This window comes from Procambarus clarkii, chromosome 3 (assembly GCF_040958095.1).
Source record: "Procambarus clarkii isolate CNS0578487 chromosome 3, FALCON_Pclarkii_2.0, whole genome shotgun sequence".
NCBI lineage: Eukaryota > Metazoa > Arthropoda > Malacostraca > Decapoda > Cambaridae > Procambarus > Procambarus clarkii.
In genome coordinates this window covers 15664136-15686736 of record NC_091152.1, presented here as the reverse complement: position 1 = coordinate 15686736, position 22601 = coordinate 15664136, and the positions used below count along the sequence as shown (strand labels likewise).

Below are 22601 nucleotides of genomic sequence, written 5' to 3'. Positions count from 1 at the left end.
AGTTTTAAAGCAGTACAAATGTTAAAATGTTTTTTTCCAGAACTCTTTGAGGGTGAGGTGTGTAGAATGGGACCAAAGAGCCAGAGCTCAACCCCCACAAGCACAACTAGGTGAGTACAGCACAAGAGTAAACCTATCTTTCATAGGCTTGTGTCCGGGCAATGACTTCTCCTCCTGGGTAATGTATGTCCTCTTAGACAATCTTTTCCAGACTAATCCTGTCTTGTCACAATTAAACACTTGTTGTGGTGGGTATCCCTCACTCTCTACAAAATCTTTAAATTCGTCAACAAATCTTTCAGCCACTGGTTTATCTGAGCTGGCAGCCTCCCCATGCCTCAACACTATAAATACCACTTCTTTGTTTAAATTTCTTTAACCATCCCCTGCTCGCCTTAAACTCTCTCCTATCTGCAGCACTCGTTCCAGGGGTTTTCTTTAAAAGGTCTTCATGCAATTGCCTTGCTTTCTCACAAATGATGGCCTCTGAAATGCTATCACCTGCTAACCCCTTGATGTGTATCCAAATTAATAACTTTTCAACATCCTCAAGTGTTTGGGTTCTTTGTTTCATGATTGTTGATATGCCTTTTGCCACAGTGGCACTCATAATGTCCTTTTTCTTACCAATTGCAGTTCATATCCTTGACATAGATTTGTTGTACTAGTCTATGTCAATGACTAGACTAGTACAACTAGCCACTAGTACTAGTGAACTAGCCTAGCTAGTTCAACAACCCATGTACCATTTTCATGTTTACGAATGATCTCTTATTTTTCTTTTATGGTCATTCTCACATGTGTTTTCTTGGCTTCAACCTTACCACTGGCTATCTTGGGACCCATGGTGAGATATATAATAATAACTTTTATGTTCAAATACCCAAAAATACCCCCCCCCCCCCCACCCCAAAAAAAAAAAAAAATTAAAATCTTTATAAAGAATTCAGGCATAATTGTCACTAGATGGGGGGCACTGATAAACTGAGGCACGGTCCCCGTATCACCACCCGCTAGGTTAGTCATACACGTATCTATCTTGGGGTTATCTTGAGATGATTTCGGGGCTTTAGTGTCCCCGCGGCCCGGTCCTCGACCAGGCCTCCACCCCCAGGAAGCAGTTCGTGACAGCTGACTAACACCCAGGTACCTATTTTACTGCTAGGTAACAGAGGGGCATAGGGTGAAAGAAACTCTGCCCATTGTTTCTCGCCGGCGCCCTGGATCGAACCCGGGACCACAGGATCACAAGTACAGTGTGCTGTCCGCTCGGCCGACCGGCTCCTCCTGTCTAGAAAGATTCTTCGTAAGACAAGCAAGCAGTGAGCCACAACTAGGTTCTATTGGTATGCTTGCAAAACCCAAGAGAGAGAGTACCCCAGAAATGTCATCACTGCCGGATGTTATAATGAAAGGAGGACTCCCCCTCCAAACACTAACACCTTTCCTCCTCCCTCCCCCCACCCCCTCTTCATTGTCTTTTATATGCCAACAAGAGTTCTCCATAAAGGTAAGGTCTCTAAGAATAGTTTTCTGTATAAAATGTATTTGTTAGTTAATTTTTTTTTTCAATTTACATTATTTCTTATGGGAAAATTTGTTTTGGTTTTCGTATTTTCGGTTTTTGAACCATCTCTGGGAATGGATTAAATTAGAAAATGGAGGTACCACCGTACACCTTTTAGTGTGGGTGCGCGCTCATGGGAAACACCAGGCCCACCTTGGGGAGGGCTGGACTGCACATGCCGGACAGTTCAAAGTGCTAAGTTGCATCTGCTAATCTTTTGTCCCACATTAAGTCATAACTAGATCATCTTGTAGTGAATTTCTCTCTTCTGAATCCATTTCTTTTCCAAATTTTGAATCATCTACAAATTTGCGAATGTTGCAGTTTAATCCTAAATGTAAATTGTTACACGAGAAACAACAGTGGTCTCAATTATGCTAATTCTGCTTTCTATGTAATAACTGTGCCCTAATCCAACTTAGAATAATCGCTCTAATACCATGTGTCTCCAACTTTCTAATGAGTTTCTTGTGAGGCACAGAAATAAAGGCTATACAATGTTACAATCCTTTCCATTGTCAACTGCTTCATATACACTAGAAAAGAATAGGAGTAATTTTTGTTTACAAAATCAGTCCTTAATAAAACCATGTTATGAGTCTTTTTATTAATCTTTTTTTTTCAACTTACAGATGAATGGTTTTTACAATTATGGGTTCTATAAATTTTCCAGCTATAGACATTAAGGTATTCGGATAGTTTGACACATTTGATCTATCTCCCTTTTAAATAAAAGGCACAACATTTTTTACTTGCCATGATAGCGGCACTCTGCTGGACTCCAATGATCTATCAAATCTGCAAGGCAGGGGCTCACTAAGCTCTTCTTTACATTCTCTCAGAACCCCAGAAAACACTTAAGAACTTAAGATATACAAAATAAAGTTTGGAATTCGTGAAATGACAGTCGCCTTTAGTGAAGAAATCGTAGTATTTTCGTAGATGTCTATAGTCACAGTATTTAACAATTTATATCTTCCCTATTTATAAAAGCCTTAAATATAAAATGGGAAACATTATCTAGTCAAAGGATAAATTCATAGGGGTCCATATTTTCAGAACCTATCTAATTCTTCAGTGTGCTACTGAGATCTCAAATTCTAGGCTGCCTTGCTGGTTCACCTGCTGTACCTGATGTGATGTTAGGTTCTTGATCTGTTCCACTTTTGTTAATTTTACCATTTCCATCCAGTCCCACTCCCTGCATGTTTTGGGATTTTTCTCCTTGAATGCAATTATTTGAGTTTTTTTAAAGACTTGCTGATGTCATGTTCCTTTTTATGTGCAAGTTTATTTCCAGTTGATATCAGTGCCTTTTTTAACACCAGGGTGTCAATAATAATTTCTTGTAGTTTTATGTTTTCAGTTTACTGTAGACTCAAAAATATATCAATGAAAGCAAATCTATCACAATTGAAAATAATAATTTACATTACCCATAAGAAAGAATACTGTAATTTTTTCACAGTAGAAGAAATTATTGCTCATATTTTTGTATTTATATGATGTTAAACTATTACACTTTGGATGGACGGTAGAGTAACATAACTGGCAGCTAACAGTGTAAGTAGTACAATGGTTGTTCCTAGACTCATCAATACCTGACTTTGTGCATATTTAATTGCTTTAGCAAATTTATTTGCATGTTTGTGTGATTACCTCACTTGGCTGTCTGGTTGGAGATGACCAATCAGTGGTGTCAGTGGCAGAGACAGTCTATGATATCAGACAAGGAGTTATGGCTCTTATGTGACTATGTTTTAAGTTCCCCCAAGTGTAGCAGCTTACATTTACTACTTCTGGCTGGTGTTATGGGAGCTAGCTTACTGTATCTGCACACTGATGCCTTAAGTCAACTGGAATTAACAGCCAATACTGTAGTTACATATATTGGCAGTAGCCTGGTACTGGTGGAGGCTTATGCAACTTGTACATATACATATATATATATATATATTTTCTCCCAGGGATGCAACACTAGGTGGATGGTGTCAATATTACGTACTGAATTCAACCCTCAGCCCCTACATTTTCTGTCTTTTCAATTAAATAAATAATATTTTGTGGTAGCCGATTTACTTGGTATAACCCTCTAAATGACTATCACTGCTTGAATCATACACCAATGTATTTTATTCATAATTTAAAAACAAACACATAACAGTTTGAGGCACATTATTTCTTTTCTTGAATAGTCTAGGAGTATGTCGAGTGTGTTCAGTATTCACATTAACTCTCAACATTTTAGTTTGGTTATAGCATGCTTACTGAAACAACCTGACCTTAAGTTACTAAACAGCTAAAACATTACATCTCCATAGTCCATTTTACAAGTACAAATTAAACAGAAAAACAAACTTACTTCAAGAAAGTTATGTTGCAAACTGAAAAACTATGAAATTGAAAACAGGACAAAAAAGATAACCAAACTGACTCCCTCTTGGGCCAACATACAGACATGTAAAATAGTGTGTATGCTGGTGTGTAAGTTTGTATGTACAAGTGTGTAAGTTTGTGTGCAGGTGTGTAAGTTTGTATGTACAGGTGTGTAAGTTTGTGTGCAGGTACTTAAGTTTATGTGTACAGTACTATATTTGGCCTAAATTAGGTTGGTAATTATCCTCGTTTTTGATGGTGACCATTTTTATTGCAGTTTGCTGCTTATACAATTTCTGCAGCAGTTTGGTTATCTATTTAATTCATAGTGCCAAAATAACTATGGGCATGTAATCCTTTTTAGTAGATATCAACTTAAAACCCGGCTGGTTGAACACACAATACTTTGCTCTTAACTATTACAAATTCTAAGAAAACACCAATATTGAACTGTATATAAAATAGTTATGATAAAAATAAAGGAACTATTAGAGGGGTAAATCACACTTAATAAGATCAAAATTAGTACCAATACATTCTACAAAACATCTATAGTAATACATCAACCTGACTTTTTTATTTTTATCCATACTCGAGTAAAATATTTTCTCATTTAAAAATATTTTGTACTAAGTACAAAAGCACAGGATTTCATAGAAAATTTGTAGTTATGGAGAATTATACATGAAAGAATGTTAACATTTATCCAAATAATGTAGCTCTTACAAATTTAAAGAATAAATAAAGTTCTGGTATCCTGAATGAGCTTCAGCTGCCAATTAAGCAAACATATTTCCATACCATAGCTGTCTCAGGAATAATTATATTGCAAATAAATTGTCATTCTTTATGGGTTAATCAGACTAGAGAACTTTGTTTTATTCTAGTGGTATGTTTAAAAGTATATTTCTGTGCATCTTAACAATTGTACCAAGTTACTGCAAAAATAATCTTGATGTTATTGACATTATATTTTCTCCAACTGATCTTACAACAAAGACTGTGTCATGGTATAATAAATATGCGTCGACAAGATCAGTTGTTTTGAGCCTTGTGCTTGTTTTCAATAAGGATGAAACTCAATTACCAATCAGTAGGAGTGATATTTTACCCTTATTAAGTTAACAATTTAGGCTTAAAGTTCCAAAATGAGTTCAATATACTTCACAACTCATACTGATAATAAGACAGTAACAACCCACATTTTCAAGCATCAACGATCAATAAGAATAAAGCATGAAGAGGAGTAAGGACTTCCCATCCCCAGCTGTAATGGAATGTCCACTATTATATATTCTGTCTGTGGCACAACCACTGACTTTTCAAGAGAAAATGCTTCTTCCAGTGCATTCCATTTTTCATCTGCACCAACTACATACATTTCATTATCACCTTTACTAAACATAAATGGAGGGAATTCAGAAGTAGGGCTGCACTGATTGTCAAGTACATTTTTGCTTGCCTTGTTTTTCCAAGATGCTGTGAACTCAGATTTACCTTCAATAGGATGGCTGCACTGATTATCAAGTACATATTTACTTGCATTGTTTATAAAAGATCCTGAGAGCTCAGATTTCTCAGAGCTACACAAAAATGTCTTTGAATCATTAGATTCTTCAGCTGTATTGTGACTAGAACCAGACTGAAATGAGGTTATGGTGCACAATGATGGCTCTTGGCATGAACCACTTACCCTTTGGTGTGGGTGCTCCTGCAGCACAACAGGGGATGACAGTTGCAATGAGCAATGTGAAGATGGGAGTAATGGTGGGAGGGAGGTACAGGGTACAAGTGACAGCAAGCGGGAGTGGCCACCACAATCTAGCCTTGTACAGCACTGCCTTTGTAGATCTTGATGCTCTTCTACACTGGAGACACTCAAGAGGCTTAGATCCTCATACCGTCATAATTCAGGAAACCTGTGAATGAGATGACATTTAATATTAAATTGTGAAGATTTTCATACAGATCTTTTAGGCAGAAACAAAGACACGAATATTATTACAGTGCATTCATTAAATTAAGGGTCGACGCAACATGGCATCAAAAATTTATTAGACGAATGTGCGGGAATGACGCGTCAATGCGTTAAAAATTTAAAAAGTTCGGCCTGCTTTTGGCTTGGCTGCAGGTGGGGCATGCCACAGTTTTGGACATTATATGCAGATACTCTTGTAGGGAATTCTACTGCGAACACATTGATACCAAAATGAAAGACCTAGGACAAGAATTGAGGTGTCCAAAGTGAAAAGAACATACTCATTTCATTGCTCTTGTGCGCTCATGGGTAACTCGCGACCAATTTCTCGGTTTGGTGTGGGTGGTACACTGGACTTTTGAACTTTATATGCACATATTCCTGTAGGGAATTCTATTATGAACACATTGATACCAAAATGAAAGACCTAGGACGAGAATTGAGGTGACCAAAGTGAAAAAGAGTGAAAATAAAAATTAAAAACCGCACACTCCCGTGGAATGCCCGGTTCACCTTAGGGTGGTCTGGCGCTCGCTCGCCCAAAACGCGAAAGTGTTAAAAGGAATAAAAATTAAAAGTGCATTTCTGGTGGATCACTCGGTATCTCCCTAACCTACATGGAGTTCTCCAAACCCAGATACCACACCAGGTTCTATCAAATCACGAGTGTCTACTGAATCCATCCAAAAGCATCTAAGCAAAATCTATCCCGCTCAATAGGTGCAAGGGGAGTTTGAAGGTAAAATCATCACAGTAACCGAACAGAAAAAAAACCAGCGTTGAATGTAATGAAATGCCATTTTCTGGGTGAATCCTGGAGGCTCCCCGGAGGCTCCCCTGAGGCTTTCAGGAGTTATCCAGGCTAACAGGAATAGTCCTAACTTTTGGCATCAGTCGATGTGGGTGGAGTTCTAGGCCTACCGGGGACCACGGCCAGAACCTGGTCCCCTCAGGTTCCCTGCTCGTTTTTATTTTGTATATTAGTTTCTTGAGAGGAACTATATCAAAAGCTTTATGGAAGTCTAGAAAGATGCAATCTATCCATCCCTTTCTCTTCTTGTCTTGTTTTGATGACCCTGTCTTAGAATTCATTGAAGTTTGTTAAGCATGATTTTTCCAGATTTCTGGTAGCTCTCCCATCTCTAGTGTAATGTTGAACACTATTGTTATTGAGTAACACAAGCTCCCTGCAGCTTCCTTCAGCAACAATGGTGATATCTGGTATGGTCTTACTGCTTTTGATACATCCAATTCCATTTTACCTCTCCTACATAAACTTCAATTATGTCTAGTGTTGTTTCTGGTTATCTGTTGTCACCCATACTCGGACCCTAATCTGATTCTGGTTTCAAGACCTTCTGGAACCTTGTGTTGATTTCTTCACACACTCCTTTGTCATTCTCCAAGAGTGTTCCTCCCTGTTCCCGTAGTCTTATCACATGCTCTTGTACCATTGTTTTCATCCCTATATGGCTGTGCAACGGCTTAGGTTGGCTTTTGGTTTTTGATGCAATGTCATTCTCTACTCAGATTGCTGCTCCACTGCCATCCTGATTCTTGAGTACACATTCTTGGCCCTCTTTAGTACCTCCTTATTTGCCTCTGGTATAAAGAGTGTGGAGCTGCCCTGTGCACTGTAATCTACTTCTGAGAATATCACACCTTCCAGAACTTGTGAGTGTTTTATAATGGAGCATAAACATATAAATAGTTGAATATAATGTGTGTGTACAGTGACATAACACCAAAATACTATTCTTATTAGTTATAAGCATATAAAATGGTGGGTATATTAGTGACACTCGCATGTCTGTGTGTACAGATATTCTGCCCATTCTGTGGTACAAATACCAAAACTGACACCCCAGCATATAACTGAAAAACTGTTGATAAAACTAAAGTAAAAAAAAGTAATGATCATATATTTAATGCACAGCAACACCTGCCACTTGTGCTCATAGAAGCACGAGTGCTCCATCAAAGTACTCTTGGCAAGGGGTGTTTCATTACACTGCTTGATACCTGCTTGAAGGAGTTCTGGGAGTTCACTCAACACTTTATCTTTATATAATTTGATTATATAATATATAATGATTATCTATATATTTTATAAATTTGTTTAAAATTACACTTACCTGTTAGGATCTTCTCTATATCCTAAGGGAACTTCAAAATAGGTATCAGGTATGTCACTTCGAAATGCAAATTCTTGGAATGTAATCTTGGCTGAGACTGTTGGCAGGATTGGAATATCTGTAAAAGGAAACAAGGAAATTATATTCAGATAAACACATTAAAATTTGTCAATAACTTACTATGAAAAGAACCAGAGAGATCTAGAAGTATTATTCATATTGCCATTAATTCACATGAAGTCAGGCTTTGGGTATCTTTGAAAAGTGACTTTCAGCATGGCACTTAGATGTTACTTAAGGCAAGATCCTAATGACACATGAATAGAGTCCAGAACAGTCAGGGAGGGTCAATATTTCATGTTGGTGCAGCAAGAATATTTTAAAAATTCGTTCCAGCCCATAGCCTACTGATATTTGGGGGGGACACTATAGAAGACATATATATATATATATATAATACAGTATATACATAATGATTTTATTTCAATTAAGGGTTATTGAAATCAAATCAAGCCCTTCCAAGTGTTACTTAGCATCATAAGAAACACCAAGTACCACTCTCAACTTCCTAACAGCCATTTACCCAGTCTGGTCAGTGGCCACCATCCTTCAACTGCCACCAGGTGGCAGCACTGATACCAAAGCAAGTTACCTGGTGCTAGTATAAGCCTCATAGAACTTCACATAACATTCCCCAAGTATGACTCATTACCTCTGATCGCTGCTCTCATCTTTCTGCTTGTTATGAAATTTTTCATCCGTGATTTTTTACTTTTTGTCACCCCTGTGCATTCTGACTTCCAGAAAAGCCTCTTGTGTGAAACTCTTTCAAGACCTAGCAGAATTAGGCCAGAGGTTGTTTGCTTGCTCCAACTTTTGGTCAGACTGCCTATGTACAATATTTAGCTTTTCTCATAGAAATGTGGATTGTTTTGTGATGCCCTTTGACTCGGTTCTGCGTGGTTCATTTTGATAAGAAGTTGATCCTTGATCCCCACATGTCTCCCTTGCCTCTTTGAGGAATCCAGATATCAATCATGATTCCTGGTAGGAGCAGAAATTTACAGGAGCTTATGTGTGGAGGCAGCCCTGTGGCGTCATTATTGTAAACTCTGTGGTATTAAAAAATGAGGTCAGCAGAGAAAGTATACCTTTAAATCTAATTGCATTAAGAATGATAAATAAAGGACCTATTTGTCCTACAGTATACTGTATATGTATAGATATTTATACTCTGAAACATAAAAATCATACCACTCACCTATTTTAACAGGGAACCCTGGAGGGAGCTTCATCTGGACAAATTCTCGCAACTTTGCAAAATGTTTGAAGGGGGCTATTACCTCAAGGACATTTAAAAGCATCTCTACTGTCAGTGGAAATTCTTCACTCTGAAAAAATAAATAAATAAAATTCTGTAGTATAAAGTTGTTTTTCTCCGGACAGTTATTGGTCTCCAAACACTGGAGCCAAAAACCTAGTGCCTGCACCAATACATAGAGTGAAAAAACAAAATGGCAGATACTCTTTATATATACTCCAAAGTACATATTGAGCAATGTGAGCAATGCTTTCCAGTGTGGGCTTGTCTTAGTGAGGGCTTGGTTTGTCCATTCATAGAATCATGTCTTGTGTGGATCCAGTGGATCCAGTGGTGGATTTGCATTATCACACTACATCTCAGTCACCCCAATCTTATTTCTTGTTATCCATCCCAGGACAATGGTCACATATTTCCGGTTGAATATTATCAACCTGTTTTGACTATGCACAGCTCAATTCTGAGACTTGTTCAGAAAAGTGCTTTTAATTTTACTGTTTGACTTTTATAACTAGCCAATAATTTTCATTTTTGCTCACTAATGCTATTTCACATCTTTCACCTATCCCCCACCCAGGCCCCATTTCATTCTTAGTTTTAACAGAAATAAAATATACTTACCATTGCTACAGTCGCTTTAAACGATTTAGACGATTCTTTGCAAATAAGCGTCCGACCTAATGGTGGTGGGTTTCCAGCTTCTGCTTCAATATAGGCTGACCAAGATACTGATTCTGTGCTTGGAGGCTCTAAAGAAGCTCTGCGGACTGACTAGAAATAAATAAAAATTATAAACAACGTGGAATAACAATTTAAAAAGATAACTTACAAATGCCATGAAAGAGAAGGGGTGGGTAAGCCTACTCGATAATGATTAGGAGAAAGTGCAGTAGAGTAGGGAGAACCTCAAAACACCAGTGTGAATGTAATGAAATGCCATTTTCTGGGTGAGACACAGAGGCTCCCGGAGCTATCTAGGCTGATATTGCTAATGTCAGACTTTGACATCAGTCATGTGTATGGAGTTCTTTAGGCCTACTGGGGACCACGAGCCAGAACCTGGTCCCCTCAGAGAGGAACGAGGAGCAGTGACCTATCAAAACCCCCATGTGGTTGGAAGCATTCATGTCTGCCATCGACCAGGTCAGGCACGCAGAAAGGTAAGCATCCCAAAACAAACCCCTATTCTGGTTAAGAAATTGCTACTGAGAGCCGAACTAGTAGACAGAACTCCCAAAATAAAAACAAGCTAACAAGCATGACATCACCACTTTGCCACGCCGCTGTCTGCACAGCTCCCCCCTCCCCGAGAGGGGGAAGGGGAAGCCCCAGACCCCTCGTGCCGGCTACCCAAGACCCCAGTTCTGAGGCTGGATATCAAAACACGCGAAAAACCGCTGACCGGAGGGAGGGAGGGAGGGAGGGTTGCCAGGGAGCCTCAGAGTCGCACCAAGAAAATGGCATATTATTACATTCAACACTGGTTTTCTGGGAGAAAAAGTAGGTAAGTAGCTCCCTGGAGCTACTTACCAAAAGACGAAAACAAGAGGAACCTAACCCAGGAGGCAGTCGTCGCTCACTTCCCAATGCAAAGGGTTGACAAAAAGCTGCAACCGCCAACCCAAGGCCACACAGGCCCGACAAGGCCCAGGAACATCAATGAAGGAATGCGTAGCCAACCTACGAACGTCATGGGCACAGGGAAAGACTGCAGGCTGGCTGGACCGAACCACCCCGAAGACGACCCAAGAGAAGCACACCCTGGAACAGAGAAGAGGAGCAACTGCCTCGTGACCTGGGAGCCCCTCAGAACAGACAAAGGCGGGCAAGCAGGCGAAGCAGAACCACTAGAGAAAGAGACAAGGAAGTGGTCCGAGTGTCCCACACAAGACCCAGCCAACACCGAACCTGAGAGGGAACCAGATGGGACTTCCGCCAATTCACCAAGAACCCAAACCTGGCGAGCTAGGAGAGAACCAAATCCTTGGTGAGTAGACACGCAGACTGGCTGGAAGCCCAAACCAGCCAGACGTCGAGGTGGGCCAGAACCCGAACACCTAACAGACGCAGGTAGGCCACCACGACCCGAGTAAGGCATGTGAAAATGTGAGGCGCCAGATTCAAACCAAATGGAAGGCAACGAAGCAGTAACCCTGATGCCCCACAACAAAACTGAGCCAGTCCCTTAACCTTGGATGAATCGTGATGTGCCAATATGCGTCTTTGAAGTCCAGGGACACTATCCAAGCGTCCAGCTCCAACATAAGACGGACCTTGGACAAAGTAGTTTTCCGAAACGAGGGGCAATAAACCCACAGGTTCAGACAGAACAAGTCCAGAATGAACCGGAGGTCTGCGCAGACCAGTTTTGGGACCGGAAACAGGCGAGAAACCCACCTGAGAGATGAGGTCGTTTCGACCACGCCTAAGCAAACCCACTCTAAGATGACTCAACGGAGCTCAGGAGAAGAGGCCTGCTACGCTAGCCCAAATCCCCCAAAGGAAGAGGAGCCACCCAGAGCCATCACAGGCCTCATGAAACAACCTGAAGACCCACAAATCATGGAACCAGGTGCGAGCAAACAGAGCGAGCCTCCCCCCCACCACCTTGTCAATGCGACAAACTGTGAAAAGGTCGAACACACCTTACGAGAACCTAAGCGTCGCACAGGGCGATCCCCACGCCGACCAAACAGACGGTACCAGAGTCGACACCTGCCCTGAACCTGGCACCACTGACTTACCACGACAGGAAGAATCCCGAGCCCTGGAACGACCTGTGAGCCCCTCCGGAGGACTAACAAGTTCGACATATGACGGCAACTAGCTGAAGCTGCCCGCAGATACTGCACCACCGCAGACTCTGCAAACAGCAACAGACAAAAAGCTGAAGACAACCTAAGAGTCAGTGCCCAAGCAGATTCCAAGGAAGAAGCGAGCATCGCCTGCCGACACAAGAGTCGAGAAGCAAACAAACGCAAAACCGCATCCTACAGGAGAGGCGCGAACAGTTTCAACAATGCAGATGACCCACACGCCACCGAGGGCAATGCACAAGACCCAGAGGTAGCCCCAAGCTCCTCCACATCCACAACAAGACAGTTCAAGGACAGCACAAGGAGGGAGAAGAAACGCAAGGCCAAAGCCAGTAGACCACATGTACGCAATCCTGAGTGACTAATGCAGCCGAAAGGGAAGGAACCTGTACATGAAGCTGCATCACCCCAACATCCCGCGGAATGGCAGGGGCGAACAAGCCCGCATTGAGATACTCAAGTTGCCCCCCAGGAAAAACCTGAAATGCTGTCTGAGCCTCTCGCCACTCAAGCGTGCGTGATGGACAGAACATATGACATGCCTCCAAAGAGAAGAGAGGGAAGTCTGCTAACCAGGATGACTCCGGAACTTCATAACGAATCCAGGAATAACACGAAGATCCATACTCGAAGGAATGTGAATCCATCACGAAAGCAGAATCTGAGTCGCTCAGGAGGTAAGACACAAGGGCTTCCAACACCACATGGGATGGGACGCGGGAAACCGAAAACCTCGGGAAGGATGGAACCAAAGAACCGTCAGGGTCACGGAACCGAACCTGGGGAGGGGTAGATGCCAAATCCAATTCTTACAAGGAGGGAACGAAAGAGAACCCCACTCTTTGTAACACCAAGCCCCGCTCAGAGGGTACAAAAACCCAGGCGGAATCCAACGGAGTCCAAGGCTCCCAAGTCAATCCCTGCCCCGCCCCGGGTACCTCACCCCGAGGACCCGGGGCCAAGCAGTCCTCAAAATCCCCTACCTCTAAAGAAAAGGCAGGAGCAGCCGAAACAGCAGGAACGAAGGGGCCCACTGGTCAAACCCAAAAACTCTGGCTGGAGGACCGGGCTCGAATGCCTCCGCCGCCACCCCGGAAAGGAACTTCCCCGAGACCATCCGAGTCTTAACACCAACTAGACCCTGCCCCGACTCCGAAATGTCCAGACGTTTCAGAGCTGGAAGCAAGGGGGAGAGGTACCGGATGATCAATAGAAGGGAGGAAGGACATGGTGGGACAGACAGAACCAAAGTCAAAGCCACTCCCACCCTCAAGTCTGGGTTCCTAAAACCAAAACAGGGCAGGCTCGGGTCATTCGGGGAAGCGACCATCACATTGCAGCAACCTGAACCTAGCATGCAATGCAGTTGCTGTCTGCACCCTCATAACATGATCAGTAGCTTTGGTGAACTGGAGCACGTACAAACAACAAATGCCGCACAACTCGGGGTCAAAATAATCACTGACCATATCATCATCGGTATAGCATCTCTAGTGTGAAAAGTTCTTGTTATCCAACCTGTCATTTTTCTTGCCGTCACAACTGCAAGAAAAATGACAGGTTGGATAACAAGAACTTTTCACACTAGAGATGCTATACCGATGATGATACTTTTCAAAACGCTTGTGCTATCTAGAGTGGAGTACTGCTGCACAATGACAGCCCCTTTCAAAGCTGGAGAAATTGCTGACCTAGAGAGCGTGCAGAGATCCTTTACTGCTAGAATCCACTCAGTAAAACATCTAAATTACTGGGACCGACTAAAGAGCCTAAATCTGTACTCCCTTGAGCGCAGGCGGGAGAGATACATAATAATCTACACGTGGAAAATAATTGAGGGGCTGGTCCCAAACCTGCACACAGAAATAACACCACATGAGACCAGAAGACATGGCAGGATGTGCAGAATACCCCCGTTGAAAAGCAGAGGTGCAACAGGTACTCTGAGAGAGAACTCTATCAACATCAGAGGCCCGAGACTGTTCAACACGCTTCCACTACACATAAGGGGCATAACTGGCAAACCCCTCACAGTGTTCAAGAGAGAACTGGATAAGCACCTCCAAAGGATACCTGATCAACCAGGCTGTGACTCATACGTCAGGCTGCGAGCAGCCGCGTCTAACAGCCTGGTTGATCAGTCCAGCAACCAGGAGGCCTGGTCGACGACCGGGCCGCGGGGACACTAAGCCCCGGAAGCACCTCAAGGAAGCACCTCAAGGTAGACCCTACAGGCAGCATGGCGGAGGCACAACCGGTGATTATCACCCTGAGACAAGGGTGGCAGAGCGACCATCAACCTTGCACAAAGCGAGATGGATATGACTCAAGGGTCATATCCATCGGACAACGGAGCCCCCCACGGAGTTTCCTAGGGTCCTTAGCCTTGGTAACACGCTAAGGGAAGCCCAGGCAGAGTACTGCGAACCGGCGCCCAAAACTACCAAGCAAACTTCTAAAAGCTGAACCCAGGGATGTGTCCACTCATGGGGGCCTAGCAGGGGGTACCACCAAGAACACAAATGTCTATATAAAGACTCCCAAAGATAGATAGGGGTCAACCAACCAAAGGCAGACCCCCCCCCACCACCAGGCAGGAAAACAAAAAAAAAAGAAAACCACACAAGAGGACAACGTACCCAAGCAGAACAGAGCCGGCCGCTATAAGAGGTGATAACTAGCTGTGCAGTACCCTGCGCCCCTACCAGTGATGAAAACTACCTCCTACCTAGAGGTAACAAGGGCAACAGAAACCCCAGCTGACTCCAAGGGTGGCCAAGTACCGAGCAGTACAAGACATAGCAGAGGTAGATCCCAAGGCGACTTGTGGAAGGTGGCCCAATTGCTAATTTTCATTTGGGGAGTTCTGTACACTCGTTTGGCTTTTGGTAGCAATATTTCCACCAAAATAGGGGTTTATTTTGGGGTGCCTACCTTTCTGGGTGCCAGACCCAGTTGATGGCAGACACAGAATGTTCCCACCCACACAGGGGTTTCTATAGGCCATTGCTCCTTATGCCTCTCTGAGGGGACCAGGTTCTGGCTCGTGGTCCCCAGTAGGCAAGAACTCCATGCACTTTGATTGATGCCAGAAAGCTTATTCAATAATGCCATATTAGACTGGATAGCTCCAGGGAGCCAACGGGGATCCCCCCAGAAAACTAGATATAAACCATTCACAGACACTGAAATAATTTATATACAAATGTACTTGGGGCAACCCCTGCCACACTCGGCTCTCGGCCGCTAGATTGACCTTGGATTCTTGTTCTGTGTATATAAACTCTCAACACACAAACTTTGTGGTTCATTATGGTGCACAAACATGTAGAGTGATATATATAAAATGTGTGAATATAGTGTAATAACAGTAAAAACACTGTTTGAGTGATTGTAGAATATAATATATATTTCACAAATATGAGCCCCATAATTTTGAGCATAGCGATGTTCCACACATTGAAATATATATATTCCACAAATTACACACCTTTGAATAATATTACAGCAAAAAACCAGAGAAGAAACGAATGAGAAACATCAAAATAATTGTGAAAATTTATATTCGCGGCAACTGCCGCCCCACAGGATGGAGGGGTCGAGAGTACCCCCGAGCACGCCTTTGCTCAGCGGCCATAATTTGCTCAACTTCTCAACTCTATCACGACTAAAGTATGTCACATCCAATATTTTATTTTAGTTTCTAGCGATCAAAGACTGCATTTTAACAATACTGTATAAGAGAAAAAAAAATTTGGAAATAATTTATTTTCAGCGCACCACAGGGGTGTCATATTTTGTCGCAACACGGTGGTTAAGCTTCAAATTACACATTTTACCAAGATAAAATAAATTACTTAATAAAATTAGTATCTAGTCAGGCATTGATTTTAAGAGAAACTGCAGGTAGATGAAGCAGTGGCAGAATAGTGGTGGTACCGATTGTACTGGTGGGTGGGTGCATAGACGACCTTCAAATCGATCTAGATAAAATAAATGCTTGGAGCACCCTGTGGCAAGTGGAATTCAATGTGAATAAATGCCATGTTATGGAATGTGGAATTGCAGAAAATGGACCACACTCAACTTACAAATTATATGGAAATGAATTAAAGACCTAGGGGTGGTTTTGGATAGTAGACTGTCACCAGAGGAACACATAAAGAACATTGTGCGAGGAGCATATGCATCACTTTCCAACTTCAGAATCACTTCTTTTCAATTTAACAAATTCCAACTTCTTATTCTAATTAGGCTAAGTGGGAATGACATGAGCATCACCTTAAGTAGACCTCAAGACCTAAATACTAAATTTAAGCATGGCTTTGTACATCATTTGCATACACTATGTCATCCTCTTATGTGTGAGAAGTGATGAAGGTAAATTTTCTTGCTCACATTTGTAAAGCACTCAAAGATCTCCGTCTGGACAACATGAAGAGAAACATCTGGAACAGGAAAAATCAGATGCAGGAAGTTCCACAGGTTATAGTATAAATTAAATGTGCTTGGTTATCTTGAAGTTATCTTGAGATGATTTCGGGGCTTTTTTTTAGTGTCCCCGCAGCCCGGTTCTCGACCAGGCCTCCACCCCCAGGAAGCAGCCCGTGACAGCTGACTAACACCCAGGTACCTAATTTACTGCTAAGTAACAGGGGAATAGGGTGAAAGAAACTCTGCCCATTGTTTCTCGCCGGCGCCTGGGATCGAACCTAGGACTACAGGATCACAAGTCCCGTGTGCTGTCTGCTCAGCCGACCGTGCTCACGGTGAAGGCCACACAACTGAGAAATGGTGCCATATTCAGAGGAAGCTAATGACACTAGAGACAAAAGATCTGCCCAGAGATGTATGGCATCTCATGTATCCACCAACAGGAAGCCAAGTCCCCGACTCACTCCACTAAATTTTGATGGAAGTGGGAGAGCCAATTGTTGAGCACTGGGGCAGTGTTGTGTTTGGATGTATTATTGTGACACAAACATAACAATTTCATGCCTCTCACACTCATCACTTACTTTCATTTGATACTTTATTTTGCTTATGTAAGAACATGGCTTCATACAGCTGAGTTGCAAATTAATATGAAAACATTACATAGCCTCCTCCATCCTATACACTAATGCACAGGAAGGAAACTAGGCTGATCAGGATTTTTTCCCAATATGGCAATCACCAAAACCACCTAGAAATGGGATGTGAAATCAAATACCTCAGGCTGTGGAAAATCACCTCCAGGCAATTTCAGCACTGTGCCAAAACATCCTGTGATGACTTGAGTAGTTGAAGTATCAAGTCATTGTTAGCTACCAAGAGCATCTTAATGGAAAAGCTATTATTTGTCTTTCATAATATATAAGCACCTCAAGTAACTCTAAAATCTTAAAAGTAAATACTCACTTCATCAAAAGAGTGAGCTCCACCTCCCTTTGTGAAACTTTCCACTATGGCTTTATTCTTCTGTAAATCCTCTTCGCTCAGGTGTTCTCTTCGTTTTCGAGACTCAAGGGTTAAACCGTTTAAATAATAGAAATCAGCATTAAACTTGCCAACCATTTCCTGTGAAAAATAATAATGCAAATATATACTGTATTGAAGAAACTAAATTGCTTTTTTTTTGGAGGGAGGGGGGGGGGGGGGGCATGTGAGACTGTTGAAGTGTGTATGTATACTGGGCACATGAAAAAGCTCCTCACTACTCCAGAGGAGCTAAAACCTTCAGTTAAGCAACATCATATTACCCAAAATTGCATCATTATTGTCATTCGAGTCCTTCTAACCTACTCATCTGAATGTCCCTTGGATATAGGGTTTCTGATCCTGATGCAAATGATGCCACTCTTTTGTTCTTATAAGGATCCAGTCAATTATTTGATTATAAAATTATTTGATTTTATAACCAAAATATTTACCTACAATTTAGTTTAAGTTTTAATGCAAATTAAATAGGTGCCTTCTATAACCAAAGAGGACAAAATCTGTACAAGATTAAATATAAAAACAGGTATACAAAGAAAACTGTATCATTGATAATTAATCTATCCCACTCAGGATCATTATTGCAAAAGCTATTTGCATATCTGAAAAGCAAACTAAACACAGATACAAATAATTTTGTTAAGGTAAATATACCTTCTTGTTTGTGTTCAGTTTCCTCAGCTCAGAAAAAAAAACAGCGATTGAATGTAATGAAATGCCATTTACTGGGTGAGACCCAGACGCTCCCTGAAGCTAATCAAACTAATATGTGCTACATTAGTTTGGGGTCATTAGTCACAGGATTCCTTATGCCTACTGGGAACCACAAGCCAGAACCTGGTCCCCTCAGAGGCAAAGGAAGCAATGGCCTATGAGCACTTTATATTTAAAATATATCATAATTGCCATCGAACAGGGAAGGACCCAGAAAGATAAGTGAATTAAAACTGACCACTGTCTGATTAACCTGTGCAATCTACATCCTAAAAGGTCACAATAACTCACCTAGAAAGAAACCAAACAATCAACACTTCATGCAACTAGCACAACCGCCCCCCGTGGGGGGGGGGGGGGGGGGAGAAGCCAGCTCACCATAGCTGGCAGCCCACTACTCCAGTTTTTGAACGATGTAAACCGCCGACCAGAGAGGGTTGGTGTCAGGGAGCCTCCGAGGGCTCACCCAGAAAATGGGGTTTCATTACATTCAACGCCGGTTTTCTGTGGGAAGTCCTGTCAGCTCCCAGAAGCTAACTACCCAAAGATAAGTAAAAGGAGGGACTTACCCAGGAAGCGGCAGCACCGAAGATTTCAAGACAAGGAAGAGACAGATGACTGCGACAGGTGCCCCAAGGACACACACACTATCGGGAAGGAATCGGAACATTCACCTACCAGCCAGGACCCTGTTAGACCTCCAAAACCCCGCGCCCAAATGTCAACTCAAGACTTGTTGCCAAAAACCGCCACAAGAGCAGCATACTTCCTATCATCATGGGCACGAGGGTAGACCGCAGGCTGGCTAGACTTGATAACACTGCAGACAACCTGAGATACACGAGACCTGAAAACCAGGAAAACCAGATCCACCCAGAGAGCGTCCACTGTCACAGAACCACCAGTGGGCCCGCAAGTAGTGGTGTGAAACCACCGCCGGACACTAGACATGATGCACCCCCAGCCTAACCAACCAACCAAGTATCCATAGCCAATGCACCCATCCAGAAACCAGTCATTTCATTCTTCGCCAGAATAGGAAGACAGCAACCAAACAACACAACCACTTGGACCAAACAAACAGAACCACTGGCAACGGAGGAGAGTACGAAGCTCACCAACCCAACCCCCAGAGTCTGAGGGCCAACAAAAAACCAGCGTTGAATGTAATGAAACACCATTTTCTGGGTGAGGCCCAGAGGCTCCCTGGAGCTATCCAGGCTTATATGGATATATTAGACTTTGGCATCAGTCATGTGAATGGAGTTCTTAGGCCTACCGGGGACCACGAGCGAGAACCTGGCCCTCTCAGAGGCACGAGGAGCAATGGCCTATGGAAACACCTGTGTGGTTGGAAGCATTTCATGTCTGCCATCAACCGGATCAGGCACCCAGAAAGGCAAGTGCCCCAAAACAAGCCCCTATTCTGGTTAAAATATTGCTACAGAAAGCCAAACTAGTGGACAGAACTCCCAAGTGAAAACGAGCAAACGAGCATGACATCACCATGTCACTGTCTGCGCAACCCCCCCCCCCCTTGTGCAGGGAAAAAGGGTCTGGGGGGAGCCCCAGACCCTCACGCTGGATATCCATCCGCAGTTCTGAGGCTGGATGTCAAAAACCCTGAAAAAGAAAAACCGCCAACTGGAGGGAGGGAGGGAGGGTTGCCAGGCCCAAGGGTTAATGCAGAGCAGTGCAGTAGTTAAGGCCCCTGAGCAGCTTAAGGGTTAATAATCTTACGGATGTCCACCAGGGACGCATTTTGCGTCCAAAATTAAAATATTTGTTAAAATTCCATTTATTGTTCGATTATTATGAGACTAGTTTTAAAATGTGCGCCTTTAGATTGTGAACAATTTGATTCTATAATGAACGACGTAGCCCAACAATTGAGGTCAGAACACTGCAAAGATTATAAATACTTGTATGATGATGTGTCCAAAATTAAAATATTTGTTAAAATTCCATTTATTTTTTATTATTATTATGGGACTAGTTTTAAAATGCGTGCCTTTAGATTGCTAACAATTTGATACCGAAATGGATGACATAACACAAAAATTGATGTTATCAAACCGAAAAGAGTATACACATTAGGTTGTGGGTGTGCCAATTGGTGCTTGCTCATGGGTAGTGCTTGGTCGACTTTCGGCTTTGCTGTGGGGATGGGGGGTCACGCCGGGCTTTTGGACCTTACATGCATATACCCCTGTAGGGAATTTTATTGCTAACACGCTGATACCAAAAGGAACGATGTAGCACGAGAATTGAGGTGAGAAAACTGAAAAGAGAATACACATTTTACTGCTCTTGCGAGCTCATGGGTAACGCTCGGCCGATTTATGGGTTTGGTGTGGGTGGCATGCAAGGCTTTTGGACCTTATATGTATATATCCCTGTAGGGAATTCTATTGCGAAAACTATGATACCAAAATGAACGACATAACACAAAAATTGAGGTGAGAAAACTGAGAGGAGTATACACAGTGTGGCCGCACACTGAAGAGAAACGCCCAACACACACTGAGGAAGGCTGGGGGCGCGCACACCGGGGATATGAAAGAGTTAAGTAATCATACCTTTTTATCTGCTCTGAAAATCCAGCCTGTCTGTGCTCTTGAGAATGTTATTTGTTTAGTAGACATCTGTGCAGCCACAATGTCAGAACTCATAAGGATGTCCACCTCATCCTCTATTTCTGCTTCTGTTTCCTGTAAACGGAAATAATTCACACGTGGTAGCCTTCATCTACTAATTAGAATTGTTTCATTACATATTTTTACAGAATACAGATCAATATTTTATTGTACACAAAAAGAATTAGCACCTTTTGAGCCAATAATTTCAGTTATAACTTAGTGTGTAATAAATAATGGTTGCTGGCTCCTACCCTTGTGTATGGAAACCTGATACTGAAATGGTATCCATGAGAAAAATATTAAATTGATTGAATACAAGTTAACAATCTTAGAAGGATGTGGAGTATAAGATATGATGAATGAAAAGTAATAATGATATGGTGAATGAGAAGTAACCATTTTTAAATATCTTTAGCTTGGTTTTCCTTTCTTGCTCCTCTGCTTTTTTTTTTTTTTTTAAGATATATACAAGCGTTGTTACATTTTTGTACAGCCATTAGTTCGCGTAGCGTTTTGGGCAAGTCCTTAATCCTATGTTCCCTGGAATACGACCCTCACAAAGAATCGTTTTTACAATCACGTACCCATTTTACTGTTGAGTTAAACAGAGGCTACAGTTAAGGATTTGTGCCTAGTAAATCCTCTCCGGCCAAGATATGAACCCATGACAAAGTGCTCGCGGAACGCCAGGTGAGCATCTTACCACACCACGGAGACTGGTAACAGGTTTCTTCAAACCTAATACTTTCCAACACAATAAAATTTGGAAACCTGATAATAATAATGAGGGGTGATGCCTTCTGTGCACATTTAACACTCCTTCATTGTTTCCCAAAGATTTTTCTCATGGAACAATGTTTGCAATAATTTTCCAGACCCTTATCTAACAGCCTAATAACAATAGACATACAACTTTTCCTTGGGCTGCGCCCTCCTCAATGTATCTGCAAATTATCTAATGGAAAACACTATATGAAACTCATGTAATCAAATGCCAAATAAGTACTAACCTCATGTCTCACTCCCTGATAGACTTTCAATTTGTTGTCAAGCACTGTCAGAGAATGTGACGATTTTGAGCTCCCAGAAAATAGAAAGCTAATGTCTCCTCTCTCCCAGCGCATATCATTAAAGTCCACCAGCGTCGTGTCTAAGCGGATAGACGCTCCCTTTTTGTGAATCTTACAAGTATCGGACGGAAGCATTCTGGACACAAGTGGTACTGTAATATAATATTAAAAATAATAAGCAAGATTCAATGGTAGCTCTTCATTATATAAAAATATTATTAACAAATATGACTTTTTAATGTAACACTTTATGAGCAAAATGAAAAGTCTTCTGTGTATAATAGATAAATTTTACATACCCCAACTTTGAAAATCCCATTTTAATTCCATATAAAAATCCCCCATCTGTGCAAGTGCTCGCACTAAATCAGGTCGCCGCATTTCCATGTGTTCTCGGGACTGCAGTTTTAATTTTCGTAATAACACTGAAACTGAAAAACAATAAACATTAATTAGATGATTGCAAATCATATAATAAACGTATAACAAGAAACTAACCTGAAAGAA

At 42.0% G+C, this 22601-nt stretch overlaps 1 protein-coding gene across 4 annotated transcripts in view; it reads right to left on the bottom strand.

The window, feature by feature from the left end:
- Nucleotides 1–2159: 2159 nt before the first annotated feature.
- Nucleotides 2160–22601, bottom strand: part of LOC123760906 (ankyrin repeat domain-containing protein 13C) — a 31468-nt gene continuing 11026 nt past the window's right edge. For all 4 annotated transcript variants that reach the window (XM_069329312.1, XM_069329309.1, XM_045746726.2 and 1 more), the window contains exons 4-11: nucleotides 22394–22525; nucleotides 22035–22246; nucleotides 20965–21096; nucleotides 17594–17752; nucleotides 9999–10148; nucleotides 9318–9447; nucleotides 8057–8174; nucleotides 2160–5862 (exon numbers count right to left, since the gene is read on the bottom strand). In XM_069329312.1, coding sequence (XP_069185413.1) covers nucleotides 5847–5862; nucleotides 8057–8174; nucleotides 9318–9447; nucleotides 9999–10148; nucleotides 17594–17752; nucleotides 20965–21096; nucleotides 22035–22246; nucleotides 22394–22525 — 1049 coding nt within the window. In that variant the 3' untranslated portion in view covers nucleotides 2160–5846. The remainder of the gene's footprint in view (nucleotides 5863–8056; nucleotides 8175–9317; nucleotides 9448–9998; nucleotides 10149–17593; nucleotides 17753–20964; nucleotides 21097–22034; nucleotides 22247–22393; nucleotides 22526–22601) is intronic.